Source organism: Rhinoraja longicauda, chromosome 20, assembly GCF_053455715.1.
Source record: "Rhinoraja longicauda isolate Sanriku21f chromosome 20, sRhiLon1.1, whole genome shotgun sequence".
NCBI classification, from domain to species: Eukaryota; Metazoa; Chordata; class Chondrichthyes; order Rajiformes; family Arhynchobatidae; genus Rhinoraja; species Rhinoraja longicauda.
In genome coordinates, this window is record NC_135972.1 from 3,951,863 (window position 1) to 3,969,718 (window position 17,856).

Below are 17,856 nucleotides of genomic sequence, written 5' to 3' on the forward strand. Positions count from 1 at the left end.
AGCACTCTGTGAAATGTCACCCATCCATGTTCTCCACAGATGGTGCCTGATCCGCTGAGTTACTCCAGCACTTTGCCTTTTTTTGTAACCCTTGGTTCTAACTTCTGTGTTGAGAGGGGTTAGTGATAGTGAGGTCATGGGGAACCATCATGGGTCGCTTTGGGTCGAGACTCTTTATCTGATCAAGGGTTTCCCGCTGAGTTTCTCCAGCACCTTATGTCTATCTTCGGTGTAAACCAGCATCTGCAGTTCCTTCCCACACAAGTGCTGGAGGAACTCAGTTGGTCAGGCAGCATCTGCGGAAGGAAATGGACAGGTGACGTTTCGGGTCGGGACCTACTTTAGACTGACAGACGATGGTTCAGGTTGGGACCTTTCCTGAGAGAGACTGATGACTTTGAAAGAAGGTCCCGACTCGAAACGTCACCTGTCCACTCGTTACCCAGATGCTGCCTGACCCACTGAGTACTGTATCCCCGGCACTGAGTATTTTGCTCAAGAACACTAATCCTAATTCATTACCGGGTTGGACATTGACTGGAGAGGTGAATTAAATCTGTCATCTGCTTTTGTTGATACAGTCGGAAATCTTTTGAATTTGAGGATGTAAAAGACCTTCAAAAGCTCCAGTCTCCGGATGTGTGCAGAGGAGGGCAGGCGGACTGGTACGCTCAGTCGAAGCTGGCACTCAACTGTGCTTTATCAGAAGAAAACATATACGAGGATATCTTGGGTAAGGCGCCAGAATCTGTGACCCCCTTTCATAAGTGACAGGAGCAGAATGAGGCCATTCGGCCCATCGAGTCTGCTCCGCCATTCAATCACGGCTCATCTATCTCTCCCTCTCAACCCCACTCTCCTGCCTTCTCCCCGTAACCCCTGACACCCGTACTAATCAAGAACTTGTCAATCTCCACCCACTGACTTGGCCTCCACAGCCGTCTGTGGCAATGAATTCCACAGATTCACCGCCCTCTGACGGAATAAATTCCTCCTTGTCTCCTTTCTGAAGGTACGTCCTGTTATTCTGAGGCTGTGGCCTCTGGTCCTAGACTCTCCCACTAGTGGAAACATATTGTGTTGTGCTACTGCAAGTAAGAATGTCTATGACCATTAAACACTCCTAACTCTAGTCTTGACTCTGGTCTCTCCACCTCCACTCTATCCAGTTCATTAATGTACAGGTCTCTTGTTGGGAACCTGGTGTTATGATTCTGGATAAAATATCCCGTATCAAAGATTTGGAATGGCTTCCCTCCTCATTCCCATTCCCACACTAACTTCAGACTTTAGAGTTACAGCATGGAAACAGGCCCTTCGGCCCACCGAGTCCGTGCCGACCAGCGATCTCCGCACATTGCCACTATCCTACACGCACTAGGGAAAATTTACAGTGTTACCGAAGTCAATTAACCTACAAACCTGCACGTCTTTGGAGTGTGGGAGGAAGCCCGAGCACTCGGAGAAAACCCACGTGGTCCCAGGGAGAACGTGCAAACTCCACACTGACAGCGCCCAAGGTCAGGATGGAACGCGAGTGGTGGCTAGGATGGCGTATTTGCTGCTATTATTTTTATTGCTGTTACAGATGTTCCCAAGGAGAATCCTTATGAAGACATCGAGTCGGCAGAAAGGCACTCGCTGGGGAAACAGTCCCTGCCAGCTCATCCTTCCTCGGGCTGCTCCACTCCTAAACCAGGGTCTCCATCTGAAACCAGACCTGACACGCCTACAAAGGTAAGGCCTTCACTGTAGACCCACAACACCAGCGACTACAGGCACCGGCTGACAAAACATGCCAGGGGATCTCCGAAACATCAACTGTCCATGCTCTCCAGAGATGCTTCCTGAAACGCTGAGTTACTCCAGCATTTTGTGTCTTGTTTTGTTGTAAACCAGCACCTGCAGTTCCTTGCGTCTCATGCAAATTGCTGAACTGCATACACGGAACTAGCCTAGTTCCCAAAGAAAGGCACGGCATGCTGGAGTAACTCAGCGGGTCAGGCAGCATCTGTGGAGAACATGGATAGGTGACGTTTCACAGAGTGCTGGAGTAACTCAGCGGGTCAGGCAGCATCTCTGGGGAACATGGATAGGTGACGTTTCACAGAGTGCTGGAGTAACTCAGCGGGTCAGGCAGCATCTCTGGGGAACATGGATAGGTGACGTTTCACAGAGAGCTGGAGTAACTCAGCGGGTCAGGCAGCATCTGTGGAGAACATGGATAGGTGACGTTTCATAGAGTGCTGGAGTAACTCAGCGGGTCAGGCAGCATCTTTGGAGAACATGGATAGATTTGGGTTGGGGTCTGAAGAAGGGTCCGTACCAGAAACATTGGCCATTCATGTTCTCCAGCGATGCTGCCTGTCCCGCTGAGTTACTCCAGCACTCTGTGTCTGTCTCAAACACATAAAAACTAGACTAGCAGGTCAGCTGGGATCAGCGTTGTGAAATGGTGAAGACTTGCTCATTAAAATGGACGAGCCTCTGCCCAGCACCTCTTCCCTTCACTTCAGATGGGCTTTGATAAATAGGGCTGTTTCCGGGATGATGCATGATGTGTTGTAGCATTGGTCAGAGACCCTGATCCGATCCTGTCCTCGGGATGCTGTCTGTGTGTGGAGTTTGCACGTTCTCTCTGTGACCACGTGGGTTTCCTCCGGGTGCTCCGGTTCCCTCCCACACTCCAAAGAGGTGCCCTCTACAAATGCCCGTAGTGTGTGGGGAGTGGACGAGATAGAACCAGTGTGGGTGGGTGATCGCTGGTCGGTGTGGACCCAGTGGGCTGAAGGGCCTGTTTCCACGCTGCATCTCTAAACTGACCCAGAGGTCGCTGGCGTGTTTGCCGGTTAATCTGGAGTCCTGCCCTCTCTCCGCAGCTGCTTTTGAAGACTCCCTCCATCTTCCGCCACTCCTCGGAGCGGAGGAGTTTCAAACTGTTGGACATCCGGAAAATCAGCAAAGATGGCATTAGCTCACCGTCCAAAGCCAGTCCACCCTCCACGCCGAGCAGCCCCGACGACACTCTGAGTTTGGCCGGAGACTCACAGCCTGTCAAATGCAGGAAAAAGATCCCAAAGGTCTGTATCCCCCCTCACCACAGGGGATCCTTATAGGAGTAAAGAGTAAAAGGAAATCCTTATAGGAGTAAAGAGGTCCTTCTGCAGTTGTACAGGGCCCAGGTGAGCCCAGGTATCTGGAGTATTGTGAGCAGTTTTGGTCTCCAAGTTTGAGGCAGTGCAGCGTAGGTTCACGGGGTTAATCTCCGGGATGGCGGGACTGTCATATGAGGAAAGATTGGAAAGACTGGGCTTGTATTCACTGGAGTTTAGAAGGATGAGAGGAGATCTGATAGAAACGTATGAAATTATAAAAGGACTGGACAAGCTAGATGCAGGAAAAATGTTCCCAATGTTGGGGGAGTCCAGAACCAGGGACCACACACAGTCTAAGAATAAAGGGGAGGCCATTTTAAACTGAGGTGAAAAAAAACTTTTTCACCCAGAGTTGTGAATTTGTGGAATTCTCCAGCACAGAGGGCAGTGGAGGCCAATTCACTGGATGAATTTAAGAGAGTTAGATAGAGCTCTAGGGACTAGCGGAATCGAGGGATATGGGGAGAAGGCAGGCACGGGTCACTGATTGTGGATGATCAGCCATGATCACAAAGAAAGGCTGATTCATTGGCCTCCTCCTGCACCTATTCTCTATGTTTCTATGTTGAGATGCTCACAGTTATCTTCTGCAGGTGGTTTTGAAGATCAACGCGATCTACGAGTCCAAGAGAGGGAGGAAGAAGCTGAGGCGTATCACCCAGTCTTCAGAGGCCAGCGCTGGCAGAGGTAACGTTGGGCTATGATTGTTGTCCAAGGTCAGGTTATTGTCACGTGTACCAGTCAAGGTACAGTGAAATTGGAGTTACAGCCATACTAAGTGAAAAGCAACAAGACACACACCCCATAAAACATTCATCACAGTGGATTCCACGTTCCTCACTGTGATGGAAGGCAATAAAGTTCAATCTACTTCCATTTTGTTCTCCAGCGGTCGTAGCTGTCAGATCATCCGCAGTCGGGGCGATCAAACTCGGGGTGTGGGGGTGATCGAAACTCTCGCGTCGGGGCGGTTGAAACTCTCTCCTCGGCACGGAGCTCCCGAGTCGGCCTCTTCGTACCAGAGACCGCGGGCTTCACAATGTTAAAGTCCACAGGCCCCGCGGTTGGAGCCTCGATCCCCGGCAAAGGGATCGCAAGCTCCGCGATGTTAAAGTCCCGAAGACTCCCGCGGCGCTGAGCGCCTGGCCGGTCTCCAGGAAAGGACCAACTCCACGATGTTAGGCCGCAGTGCGGACAGATACGATACGGAAAACAAATTGCATCTCCGCCGTGCTAAGAGATTGGAAAAAAGTGTTTCCACCAACACCCCCGCCCCGCCCCTCCCCCTACATAAAACAAACCAAGGAACACTAAAACATACTCTTTAACACATACTAAAAATAACAAAAAATGAAAGGACAGACAGAATGTTGGCGAGGCAACCACTGCTGGTGGCGCCACCCGGTGACCTGGATGCCTTGATTGTTATCCTCTAGTCATTGTTCAATGGCGTTTTATTGTCACATGTGTGAAGTGCAAACACACAGTGAAATTCTTCTCGTACAAACAGTCCATGTTATTGCTATACCGAAGCACATCCCAATTAGTAGTTGTACAGAAATAGTCCACTGAGGCCACGTGCAGGAGGGGCCATGTTTAGACGCTATTTTCCCAGCCGAGTCCAGGCTCCAGTTGTTGTGAGCAGAGCCTGGTCGAGGCGAGCCCCAGGCTGCTGCAGGGCCTCCTACCGTCACCTTCCTTGGACGTGTGGATCGTTCAGCGATCCCGCGCCCCTCTCCTCTCCCATCCAGCGTTGTGGGGAGCCTCCCACAGCCCACACCTCCATGATCCCCTCTCCTCTCCTCACGGTCTCGCTCCCCTCCCATTCCGTCCAGTCCCGCTGTCTGTCTGGTCTTCGGGCGACGAGCAGCAGCGGCAGCGGCGGCTAGACTGGCTCCCCACCCTTCCAGACTGGCGGCTGGCTACCCCCTGCAGGCCACAAACCACCGGGTCCTACATACGACAGCGATCCACTCCAGGTCTTGTTCACAGCCGCATGGAGTCATTGCATTTACAATTGAACAGTGAACATTATTGTACAGAGGCTCTAATGCACCAAGTTGCTGATGTTTATTGGGAGGAACTATTAATGTCTGTTCAGTTACAGATGAGAACAGTGAGACAGACAGCGAGACGGAAGAGAAGCTTAAAGGTGAGTGAACTCTGCTGGAAGGTGACGGCTATTAACCTCCCTCTGTGTTGGGCGGTCACGGTGGCGCAGCGGTAGAGTTGCCGCCTTACAGCGAATGCAGCGCCGGAGACCCGGGTTCCATCCCGACTATGGGTGCCATCTGTACGGAGTTTGTACGTTCTCCCCGTGACCTGCGTGGGTTTTCTCCGAGATCTTCGGTTTCCTCCCACACTCCAAAGACGTGCAGGTTTTTAGGTAAATTGGCTCGGTAAATGTAAAAGGTGTCCCTAGTGGGTGAAGGATAGTGTTAGTGTGGGAGGATCGCTGGTCGGCGCGGACCCGGTGGGCCGAAGAGCCTGTTTCCACGCAGTGTTTCTAAACGCACGCTCTCTGTCAGCGCTTCGATGGTGCGTTATCTGTCACGTGTGCAGCTGCATAGTGACGTGGTTTTTGCTTGTAATACACATGCACGCTCCGCCATTATTCAAGGTCTGGCCGGCCCGCACGCTCAGTGTACTGGAGCAGTTCCCCCCAACCCACGCCCCTCTCCTCTCCTCCCACGCCCACCTTTGTGTCACTACAGTGACTCTAATGTTTCAATGTTATCCCAAAGCCTTCACTGCCTGTGTATGTCCTACACATGAAGTAAAATTGGATAACAATGACTACACTTGGATTCATGTCAGCCTGGTCCTAGTCACCATGGTGGTTCATCTGAACTATCCACGGGTATTCTGCACAACGCTCCCTGGCCAATGTTTATCAATATTGGGCCTGGATAGTCTGGATGTGGAGAGGATGTCACTGGAAGGAAGCATGCAGGTACAGCAGGCAGTGAAGAAAGCTAATGGCATATTGGCCTTCATGACAAGAGGAATCGAGTATAGGAGCAAAGAGGTCCTTCTGCAGTTGAACAGGGCCCTAGTGAGACTGCACCTGGAGTACTGTGTGCAGTTTTGGTCTCCAAATTTGAGGAAGGACATTCTTGCTATTGAGGGCGTGCAGCGTAGGTTTACTAGGTCAATTCCCGGAATGGTGGGACTGTCATATGTTGAAAGACTGGAGCGGCTAGGCTTGTATACACTGGAATTTAGAAGGATGAGAGGAGATCTTATCTTCTGTGGCAGAGAATTCCACAAATTCACAACTCTCTGGGTAAAAAAGTTTTTTCTCACCTCAGTTTTGAATGGCCCCCCTTTATTCTTAGACTGTGTGGCCCCTGGATCTGGACTCCCCCAACATTGGGATTTTTTTTTCCTGCATCTAGCTTGTTCGGTCCTTTTATAATTTTTTTACGTCTCTACATCCCCTCTCATCCTTCTAAACTCCCGTGGATGTACAAAGATTGGGGAGGGGGGAGAGGGGAGGGAGGGAGGGGGGGGGAGGGGAGGGAGGGGGGAGGGGGGGAGGATGGGGGGGGAGGGGGGAGGGGAGGGAGGGGGGGAGGGGAGGGAGGGAGGGAGGGAGGGAGGGAGGGAGGGAGGGAGGGAGGGAGGGAGGGAGGGAGGGAGGGAGGGAGGGAGGGAGGGAGGGAGGGAGGGAGGGAGGGAGGGAGGGAGGGAGGGAGGGAGGGAGGGAGGGAGGGAGGGAGGGAGGGAGGGAGGGAGGGAGGGGAGGGAGGGAGGGAGGGAGGGAGGGGGGAGGGGAGGTAGGAGGGAGGGAGGGAGGGGGGGAGACGGAGGGGAAGGTGGGGGGGGGTGGAGGGAGTCAGTCCACCCTGTGGCAGAAGGGCAAGGAGTTGTACAGCTTGATAGCCTCAGGGAAGAATGCTCTCCTGAACTACACTCACTTCTTGGCTTTGGATTGTCGATTTAAAGCTCTGTCCTTTTAGTCACTGTCTATTTTAATTTAGTTTTAGAGATACAGCGCGGAAACAGGCCCTTCGGCCCACCGAGTCCGCGCCGACCGGCGATCCCCGCACATTAACACTAGCCTACACACGCTGGGGACATTTTACACTTATACCAAGCCAATTATCCTACATACCTGTACGCCTTTGGAGTGTGGGAGGAAACCGAAGATCCTGGAGAAAACCCACGCAGGTCACTGGGAGAACGTACAAACTCCACACAGTGGGAGGAAATCGGAGCACCCAGAGAAACCCACACAGTCACGGGAAACACTTGCAAACTCCACACAGACAGCACCCGTGGTCAGGATGGAACTATATCAATAATAATGCAGGGAAAATATGACTAATATTAATTTTGTTTGGCACAGTCATTCCTTGATTCAGCAAAGGACACATTTGAAGCTTTCTATGTGGTTTCAGTGAATATTCAGTTTTCTCACTTTCAACTATAGGCTGTGGCTGAAAGCATGCCTGCTGCAATAATTGGAAGCATAAGACACCATACAATGTGGTGCTCAGGCTGAATGAGAAAATAATGCAGGAAAAATGTTCCCCATGTTGGGGCAGTCCAGAACCAGGGGTCACAGTTTAAGAATAAGGGGTAGTACTGAGATGAGGAAAAACAACTTCACCCAGAGAGTTGTGAATCTGTGGAATTCTCGGCCACAGAAGGCAGTGGAGGCCAATTCACTGGATGTTTTCAAGAGAGAGTTAGATTTAGTTCTTAGGGCTAACGGAATCAAGGGATATGGGGAGAAAGCAGGAACGGGGTACTGATTGTGGATGATCAGCCATGATCAAATTGAATGGCGGTGCTGGCTCGAAGGGCCAAATGGCCTACTCCTGCACGTATCATCAGTGCATGTAAAGCAAACGAGGACCTTTGTTTCCAGAGGTCTGGCAATGTATGGTCAGGGAGACCTGGATTGTGACACCACTTTCCAGCATTAAGTGTCACGTTATATGTGCACAATAAAAAATGTGAAAACATAAGATTTATATGCTCATCACCACATTAATCCACATTAACACACACACATGACCCTGTGCAATGCAATAAACTTGAAGAAGGTTTATTGCACACAAATTGTGCTCTGTGTACGAGTATTTGCTGTTATCTGCATTGCCAGTCAAGCAGTATTATTATTATCAGTTAATTATAAGTTACTGTAAGTTATAATTATAAGTTATAAATGGTGGGTGTATGGAACGAGCTGCCAGAGGAGGTAGTTGAGGCTGGGACTATCCCATAGTTTAAGAAACAGTTAGACAGGTACATGGATAGGACAGGTTTGGAGGGGTATGGACCAAGCGCAGGCAGGTGGGACTAGTGTAGCTGGGACATGTTGGGCAGTGTGGGCAAGTTGGGCTGAAGGGCCTGTTTCCACACTGTATCACTCTATGACTAGTGTAGCTGGGACATGTTGGGCGGTGTGGGCAAGTTGGGCTGAAGGGCCTGCTTCCACACTGTATCACTCTATGACTAGTGTAGCTGGGACATGTTGGGCGGTGTGGGCAAGTTGGGCTGAAGGGCCTGCTTCCACACTGTATCACTCTATGACTCTATGACATGTTTTGTGATTTCTGTTTTTTAAATGCAAATACTTTGTTATTTTGTGGACACCGTGCGTTAGGCGGCACAGTAACGCAGCGGGTAGAGCTGCTGCCTCACAGCGCCAGAGACCCGGGTTCCATCCTGACCTCGGGTGCTGTCTGTGTGGAGTTTGCATGTTCTCCTATGACTGTGTGGGTTTCTCCGGGTGCTCCGGTTTCCTCCCACATCACAAAGACGTGCGGGTCTGTCGGTTAATTGGCGCTCTGTGAATGGCACGTTGTGTGCAGGGAGTGGATGGGAAAGTCGGGTGACATAGAACGTGTGTGACTGGGAGATCGATGGTCGGTGTGGGCGTAATGGCTGAGGGGCCAGTTTCTGTGCAGTGTCCGTAGACATACAGCGTGGAAACAGGACCATTGGCCCACCGAGACTGCACAGATCAGCGATCACCCTGTGCTCCGGTACTAAACACACCAGGGGCTATGCCCAGGATACAGAATGTGTGAGCTTACCTCTGCCTCCTCCTCCTGCAGCTCACAGCCAGCGCCTGGAGTTGGTCAAGTCCTTGCTCAGACAGAAGAGCCGCTACCGGACGCTAGAGCGGGACCTCATCGAGTTCCAGGAGCGGCAGCTGTTTGAGTTCTTTGTGGTGGTGGCTCTCCACATGAGGAAGGGCAGCAGCGTGTACCTGCCAGAAGTCACCCAGCAGTTCCCTCTGAAGGTAGGAAGTTGCTCAAACTGAGAGGAAGAATCATCCCCTTTCCCCGTCGACTTGTAGTCCTTGAAACCTTCAGTGTAAGCAGTAGGTACTGGTGTCGGCCATTGGACCGTTTCCTTGCCGCACAATCGTATGTAATCTCAACAACACTTTCCTACGTAGCTGGTAGAGCCACTGCCTCACAGCACCAGAGACCCGGGTTCCATCCTCACCACGGGTGCTGTGTGTGTGGAGTTTGCACGTTCTCCCTGTGACCGCGTGGGTTTCCTCCGGGTGCTCTGGTTTCCTCCCACATCCCAAAGGTATGCAGGTTTGTAGTTAATTGACCTTGTAAATTGCCCCCCCCCTAGTGTGCAGGGAGTGGATGGGAAAGTGGGATAACATTGAACTATAGTGAACGGGCGATCGATGGCCGGCATGGTCTCCGTGGGCCGAAGGGCCTATTTTGATGCTGTATCTCTTTTTAAAAAAACCTCCTGTGACTGCAAAAGTATCAAGTGTGCTTATAAATATCTGCCTTGTGTCTTCAGAGAAGAGACTAAAAAGCCTACAATAGCAATGTCAACAAGCAGCTGTTGATATTATTCATGGATCTAAAATGTCTGGGAGGGTTTTCTGATTTAATTTTATTGATATGCATCTTGTGGTTTCAGATACAAAATGATCCTTTGTTTTTCCAAAAGGGCAATATAATATTTCTCAGTGGCAGGAACAATTTGGGTTGAGAGTATTTCACAAAAGCGAGATTAAATATTCAGCATTTGTGCACCGAAGATTCACATGTGCGTTTATATGCGCGTTTATGTGTGCGTGTGTGCGCGAGCATGTGTGTGTGTGTGTGTGTGTGTGAGCGTGTGTGTATATGTGTGCGTGTGTGTGAGCACATTTATATGTGTGTGTATATGTGTGTGTGTGTGCGCGAGCATGTGTGTGTGTGTGTGTGTGTGTGTGAGCGTGTGTGTATATGTGTGCGTGTGTGTGAGCACATTTATATGTGTGTGTATATGTGTGTGTGTGCGAGTATATGTGCGAGTGTGTGTATGTTTGTGTGCGTGCATGTGTGTGTGTGTGCACGTGTGTATATGTGTGTGTGCGCACGTGTATATGTGTGTGTGTATGTGTGAGTTCACGTGTATATGTGTGTGTGTGCGCATGTATATGTGTGCGCACATGTTTGTGCATGTGTATATGTGCGTGTGCGCGTTCATGTGTGTGTGTGTGTATATGTGGGTGTGTACGTGCATGTATGTGTGTGTGAGCATGTATATGTGTGTGCACATGTTTATTTGTATGTGTGTGTGCGCACGTGTTTATTTGTGTGTGTGTGTGTGTGCGCATACGTTTATATATATGTGTATGTGTATGTGCAGCTGTGTATATAATGTGTGTTGTGGTATTAAGCAGACCCTGTGTGTGCATGGTGTGGGCACTGAGCATTGCACAGCACCTCATGCTTTTTCTCCCTCTCTCTCGTTCAGCTGGATAAACCATTCAAGTTTATGCGGGAAACTGAAGACCAGTTAAAAGTCATCCCGCAGTTCTGCTTCCCTGATGCCAAGGACTGGGTTCCTGTTTCTGAATTTCCCAGGTATGTACAACTTCACAGCTTATATTTAACCACAGCTTATACGCTCCCAACTCCACAGTTCCTTGAAAGTGGCAACACAAGTAGATAGAGTGGTGGAGAAGGAGTATGGTAAACCTGACTTCAGAGGTCAGGGCATTGAGTACAGGAGTGTGCAGGTCATGATGCAGCTTGATTATACACTGGAATTTAGAAGGATGAGAGGAGATCTTATCGAAACGTATAAGATTATTAAGGGGTTGGACACGTTAGAGGCAGGAAACATGTTCCCAATGTTGGGGGAGTCCAGAACCAGGGGCCACGGTTTAAGAATAAGGGGTAGGCCATTTAGAACTGAGATGAGGAAAAACCTTTTCAGTCAGAGAGTTGTGAATCTGTGGAATTCTCTGCCTCAGAAGGCAGTGGAGGCCAATTCTCTGAATGCATTCAAGAGAGAGCTAGATAGAGCTCTTAAGGATAGCGGAGTCAGGGGGTATGGGGAGAAGGCAGGAACGGAGTACTGATTGAGAATGATCAGCCATGATCACATTGAATGGTGGTGCTTGCTCAAAGGGCCGAATGGCCTCCTCCTGCACCTATTGTCTATTGTCTATTGTATTGTATTGGTCAGGCCACATTTGGAGTATTGCGTGCAGTTCTGGTCGCCCTCTTTACAGCACGGATGTGGAGGCTTTGGAGAGGCTGCAGAAGAGGTTTACCAGAATGCTTCCTGGATGAGGAATCTGAGGGGTAACTTGTTCACACATACAGTGGTGGGTGTATGGAGCATATACACCCGTGTATGTAAGGGTGTATATGCTCAAGGAGGTAGTTGAGGCTGGGACTATCCCAACTTTTAAGAAACAATTAGACAGGTACATGGACAGGACAGGTGTGGAGGAATATGGACCAAACGCAGGCAGGTGGGACTGGTGTAGCTGGGACATGTTGGGCAGCGTGAGCATGTTGGGCCGAAGGGCCTGTTTCCACACTGTATCACTCTATGACTAGTGTAGCTGGGACATGTTGGGCGGTGTGGGAAAGTTGGGCTGAAAGGCCTGTTTCCACGCTGTATCACTCATCTTAATCTTCAATTAATGCTTTAATATTTTTGCAAATTTTCATCTGCTTGCTCTGCTTTGGCTTTGTAAATCACTTCAATATTACATGAGAACTCAATCTTTAAACAACATGCGTTAAATGTAACAGAGGAAGTTTGTGTGGCGGCCATTTGTGTCTACACCAGCACATGGTGAAGAGGAGAACATGTCCTTGCAGGACTGTGGATAGCCTGGCGTAACATCCCAGAGTATTTCACAACCAATGTTGCACATTTGGAGCGTATTATCTGTTGTCTCATAAATAAAGACTGCAAACAATTGATGTGGTTTTATAAATAGCGAGACAATCTCTTCCAGCTGTTTCGGTCGAGGGGTAATGCTTGGATGGGAGAGTAGAAAATCTCAAACGCTTTGAAGAGAATCGTGCAGTTTTATTCATTGACCCGTCAGACAGTTGGTTCAGCATCTCATCTCTAGAAAGATTCAATCCTGCCCTCGGGTGGTGTGTGTGTGTGTGTGTGTGTGTGTGTGTGTGTGTGTGTGTGTGTGCGTGCGTGCGTGCGTGCGTGCGTGCGTGCGTGCGTGCGTGCGTGCGTGCGTGCGTGCGTGCGTGCGTGTGTGTGGAGTTTGCACGTTCTCCCTGTGACCATGTGGGTTTTCTCCGGGTGCTCCGGTTTCTTCCCACATCCCAGGTTTTTCGGTTAATTCTCCTCTGCAATGTTGCCCCGAGTGCGTTGGGAGTGGATGGGAAAGTGGGCTGGCATGTGTGAACGGGTGATCGATGGGCAGCGTGGGCTGGCTGGGTCGAGGGGTATGTTTCTGTGCTGTATGTATAGTTTAGTGTCGAGATACAGTGTGGAGACAGTCCCCCTCAGCCCACCAAGTCCACGCCGACCAGCAATCACCGATATCCAGCACTATCCGACACACCAGGGACACTTTTTTTAATCAAAGCTAATTAATCTGCCAACTTGCACGTCTTTGAAATGTGGGAGGAAACCGGAGCACCCGGAGAAAACCCACACGGTTATAGGGAGAACGTACAAACTCCGTGCAGACAGCACCCATTGTCAGGATTGAACCCAGGTCTCCAGCAACTCTACCGCTGCACCACCATGCCGCCCCGGCACTGTTTCTAAACGAAACCCCTTTCAGTATTGAGCCTCGGGCATGCAACGTGATGTTGAATGCTACAGGCTTCATGGATCAGTGTGGAGTCGTGAACTTCCAGCTTGATGGGTCTTGGATCAGTTAGTGTCCGCACTATTCCTGTTGCACTACTTTGTTGCTCAAGTCCTTGCCTGTGTTCACCTTGTGCATTGTGTTTCCTAGTGTAATGATTTGCAACACCTTGCAAGCCTTTAACTAACCGTCATCGTCTCTGGCCCTCACAGTGAAACCTTCTCCTTTGTGTTGACTGGTGAGGATGGGAGCCGGAGGTTTGGATATTGTCGACGCTTGCTGGTAGGTTCATCGCCAGGCATGGCGGCAAACATTACTGTGGTGGGGAGTGGGTCGGCGAGATTGTAAATGGTCTTATCTTTTCTTTCCCCCTTTTAGCCCACTGGGAAGGGGAAACGCCTGCCCGAGGTTTACTGCATTGTCAGTCGTCTGGGCTGTTTCAACCTGTTCTCCAAGGTACACACACACTGGGCAATGCCGACCAAGAGTTACCTGATTGGAATGTCCTCGGGTTGAGAAACTGAATCAGTAGATGGTGAGGGGGGGCAACGTTTAAAGGAGACGACTAGTGCAGCGTGGATCCCGTTGGGTCCAAACCTCTCCTGCGCGCCCGGCAACCCTCCCCCAACTGACGACCCGTGGGCGGGCGAGGGGCGAGGGGCGAGGGGGGAGGGGGAGGGGGAGGGGGAGCCACTCACCTCGGCCCCGGGCGGCCAGAGCGAGCCGTGGACCCGTTGGGTGCAAACCTCTCCTGCAGCAGCAGCTCGACGGCGACGGCCATCTTGTTTGACCCTATGCTGCCGCGCTGCACCATGGGAGGAAGGTCAGGCGTGGGGCACCGGTCGGGCGGCGGTCCTCCCAGCGGGGGGAGGGGGGGGGGCATTTATTGAAGTTTATTAAGTTAATTGCTTTTAAAATGTAAGAAAACTTCATCAATCGAGACCACAGGCGAATGGTGAGTAAGGTGGGCCCAGAATTGTTGCGCTATCGTGTACCGTTTTGGATGTATTTCGGGAACAAATATACAAGATGAGAGTTTTAGTAATGTATAGATAGATGTGCTGGGGCAAGTTACTTACACAGAGGGTGGTGGGGCCTGGAACATGCTGCCAGGGGGGGTGAAGGCAGATATGGTCGTGGTGTTTAAGAAGCTTTTGGACAGGCACATGGATAATGGAGGGTTATAGATCATGTACAGACAAACAGAGGAGATTAGTTTGTGGAAGAAGGAACTGCAGATGCTGGATTAAACTGAAGATAGACACAAAAAGCTGGAGTAACTCAGCGGGACAGGCAGCATCTCTGGAGAGAAGGAATGGGTGGCGTTTTGGGTCAAGACCCTTCTTTAGATTAGTTTCTCTTGCCATCATTGTGGAGTGAATGGCCTATGCTCCACAGTTCTACGTTCTATGACAAAATAAGGACAATGTGCTCATTCTGTTTTACTGGTATCTCAATGCCTTCTCTAATTGTGTATTTCCTACATATCTAAGTATGAAGTAAAATGGGATAACAATGACTACACTTGGCTTCATGTCAGCCTGGACCCAGTGATCACGGTGGTTCATCTGAACTATCCACTGGTATTCTGCACAGCGCTCCCTAGCCAATGTTAATCAATATTGGGCCTGGATAGTGTGGATGTGGGGAGGATGTTTCCACTAGTAGGAGAGTCTAGGACCAGAGGGCACAGCCTCAGAATAAAATTACGTGCCTTTAAAAAGGAGATGAGGAGGGATTTCCTTGGTCAGAGGGTGGTGAATCTGTGGGATTCTTTGCCACAGAAGGCTGTTGAGGCCAAGTCAGTGGATATTTTTAAGGCAGAGATCGATAGATTCTTGATTAGTGCGGGTGTCAGGGGTTATGGGGAGAAGGCAGGAGAATGGGGTTAGGAGGGAGAGATAGATCAGCCATGATTGAATGGCGGGGTAGACTTGATGGGTCGAGTGGCCTAATTCTGCTCCTGGAACCTGTGAACATGAGTAGATGGGGTGAATGTTTCCATGGCGTGTAATCGGACTGACCGGTTTCTGTATCTCGACATCGCTCTGCAGATCCTGGATGAGGTGGAGAAGCGGAGGGTGATCTCTCCCGCCCTGGTGCAGCCGTTCATGAGGAGCATCATGGAGGCCCCGTTCCCAGCCCCGGGCCGAACCATCACCGTTAGAAACTTCCTCCCTGGATCAGGCAACGAGGTACGGGGACTCCAGTCACCTCACCTGTTCTTCACTCAGCTGCTTACGTTGGCCAAGAATAACGACGCTCTTCCATATTTAACAAAGTCCTGAGGGGTTGCAGTGGTGAAACTGTACGTCAGTCCAGAGGCAAACCAGATAGAATGGCTTTGTCCATGTGATGGGCCCAACCTTCAATTCTACTGGGATTATTGAGTCAGAGAGTGATACAGTGTGGAAACAGGCCCTTCAGTCCAACTTGCCCACACCGGCCAACAATGTCCCAGCTACACCAGTCATAGAGTGATACAGTGTGGAAACAGGCCCTTCGGCCCAACTTGCCCACACCGGCCAACATGTCCCAGCTACACCAGTCATAGAGTGATACAGTGTGGAAACAGGCCCTTCGGCCCAACTTGCCCACACCGCCCAACATGTCCCAGCTATACTAGTCATAGAGTGATACAGTGTGGAAACAGGCCCTTCAGCCCAACTTGCCCACACTGCCCAACATGTCCCAGCTACACTAGTCCCACCTGCCCGCATTTGGCCCATATCCCTCCAAACCTGCCCTATCCATGTACCTGTCTAACTGTTTCTTAAACGCTGGGATAGTCCCAGCCTCAACTACCTCCACCGGCAGCTTGTTCCATACACCCACTATCCTTTGTGTGAAAAAAGTTACCCCTCAGATTCCTATCAAATCTTTTCCCCTTCACCATAAACCTATGTCCTCTGGTCCTTGATTCACCAACTCTGAGCAAGAGACTATCAATGGAGTTAATATCAGTTATGGCATCGTTCAGGCAACTAATAAGATGCCACTTGTTTTGCAACTTGGAAAGTCCCCCGCTCTCCTCTCCCCAAATTGCAGTTTCATTTTCAGAATGAAGTTTCCTACCACTTTTATTTCAGATTTTTTGATTGATGTTGATTAAAAGATAGAGGGAAGAAACAGGCCCCTCAGCCCACCGGGTCCACGCCGACCATGGATCACCCACTCACACTAGTTCCATGTTATCCTACTTTCTCATCCACTCCCTGCACACTAGGGGTGATTTACAGAGGGGCCAATTAACCTACAAACCCGCACGTCTTTGTGATGTGGGAGGAAACCGGAGCACCCGGAGAAAACCCACGCAGTCACAGGGAGAACATGCAAATTCCGCACAGACAGCGCCCCGAGGTCAGGTTAGGATCTGGGTCAGTAACATGGCACTACCCACTGGCACTACCTGCTGCACCACTGTGCTGCCCAAGTAACATGTTAATTCGAGATTTCTATTTCAAATTATTGGCAGGACTTTCTTCATTTTTACGAGGCCCAAGAGCCACTTTCAAAAACCGTTGAAGTTACAGGTATTTTGCTCTAATGTTGATGCCGGGATCCTCAAGTAGAGAAACGTGAGGGTCGGCACAGTGGCGCAGTGCCTCACAACGGCATTGCCACAGACAGCTGTGGAGGCCAAGTCAGTGGATATATTTAAGGCAGAGATAGATAGATACTTGATTAGTGCGGGTGTCAGAGGTTATGGGGAGAAGGCAGGAGAACGGGGTTAGGAGGGAGAGATGGATTAGCCACGTTTGAATGGCGGAGTAGACCTGATGGGCCGAATGGCCTAATTCTTCTCCTATCACTTTTGATTCATGACCCGGGTTCGATCCTGACTACGGGTGCTGTCCGTACGGAGTTTGTACGTTCGCCCCGTGACCTGCAGGTTTTCTCCGGGTGCTCCGGTTTCCTCCCACTGTCCAAGGACGTACAGGTTTGTAGGTTAATTGGCTTCGGTAAAATTGTCCCTAGTGTGTGTCAGGCAGTACCGGTGTACGGGGAGGATCGCTGGTCGGCACAGACTCGGTGGGCCGAAGGGCCTGTTTACGCGCTGCATCTCCAAAGTCTAAAGTAAGAATTTCATTGTTCTATCTGAGACATGAGAATAAAACACTCTTGCCCCTTGACCCTTGCAAGACCTGTTGGATTTGTGAATGAAGAGGTCATTGCTGGCCGTAGACACTAAATGCTGGAGCAACTCAGCGGGTCAGGCAGCATCTCAGGAGAGAAGGAATGGGTGAAGGGTCTCGACCCGAAACGTCACCCATTCCTTCTCTCCCAAGATGCTGCCTGACCCGCTGGGTTGCTCCAGCATTTAGTGTCTACCTTCGATTTAGACCAGCATCTGCAGTTTTTTCTTACACTAATTCCTGGCTGTGCCGCAGGTTGAAGTAGTCACTGTACAGCTGGTGATGGGGGGAGGGAGATCACGCTGACTGGACCCATGACTGATGCCTTCCTCTAATCTCCAGGTGATCCAGCTGTGTCGGCCTCTGGACTCTCGGCTGGAGCACGTGGACTTTGAGTGCCTCTTTTCCTCACTGACTATCCGCCAGCTGATTAAAGTCTTTGCTTCCCTTCTGCTGGAGAGGAGGGTGATCTTCACAGCAGATAAGCTCAGGTGAGTAATAC

The 17,856-nt window shown here is 50.4% G+C and overlaps 1 protein-coding gene across 2 annotated transcripts in view; it reads left to right on the forward strand.

Moving 5' to 3' along the window:
- LOC144603505 (DENN domain-containing protein 2A) overlaps positions 1-17,856 on the forward strand; it is an 86,298-nt gene that overhangs the window by 50,072 nt on the left and 18,370 nt on the right. The window contains exons 4-14 of one of the 2 annotated variants that reach the window (XM_078416774.1): positions 582-733; positions 1,589-1,737; positions 2,880-3,080; positions 3,749-3,842; positions 5,257-5,307; positions 9,227-9,414; positions 10,890-10,999; positions 13,431-13,500; positions 13,597-13,674; positions 15,273-15,413; positions 17,697-17,845. In XM_078416774.1, the coding sequence (XP_078272900.1) occupies positions 582-733; positions 1,589-1,737; positions 2,880-3,080; positions 3,749-3,842; positions 5,257-5,307; positions 9,227-9,414; positions 10,890-10,999; positions 13,431-13,500; positions 13,597-13,674; positions 15,273-15,413; positions 17,697-17,845 (1,383 nt within the window). The remainder of the gene's footprint in view (positions 1-581; positions 734-1,588; positions 1,738-2,879; positions 3,081-3,748; positions 3,843-5,256; positions 5,308-9,226; positions 9,415-10,889; positions 11,000-13,430; positions 13,501-13,596; positions 13,675-15,272; positions 15,414-17,696; positions 17,846-17,856) is intronic. The other variant, XM_078416776.1, reaches the window with a different exon arrangement.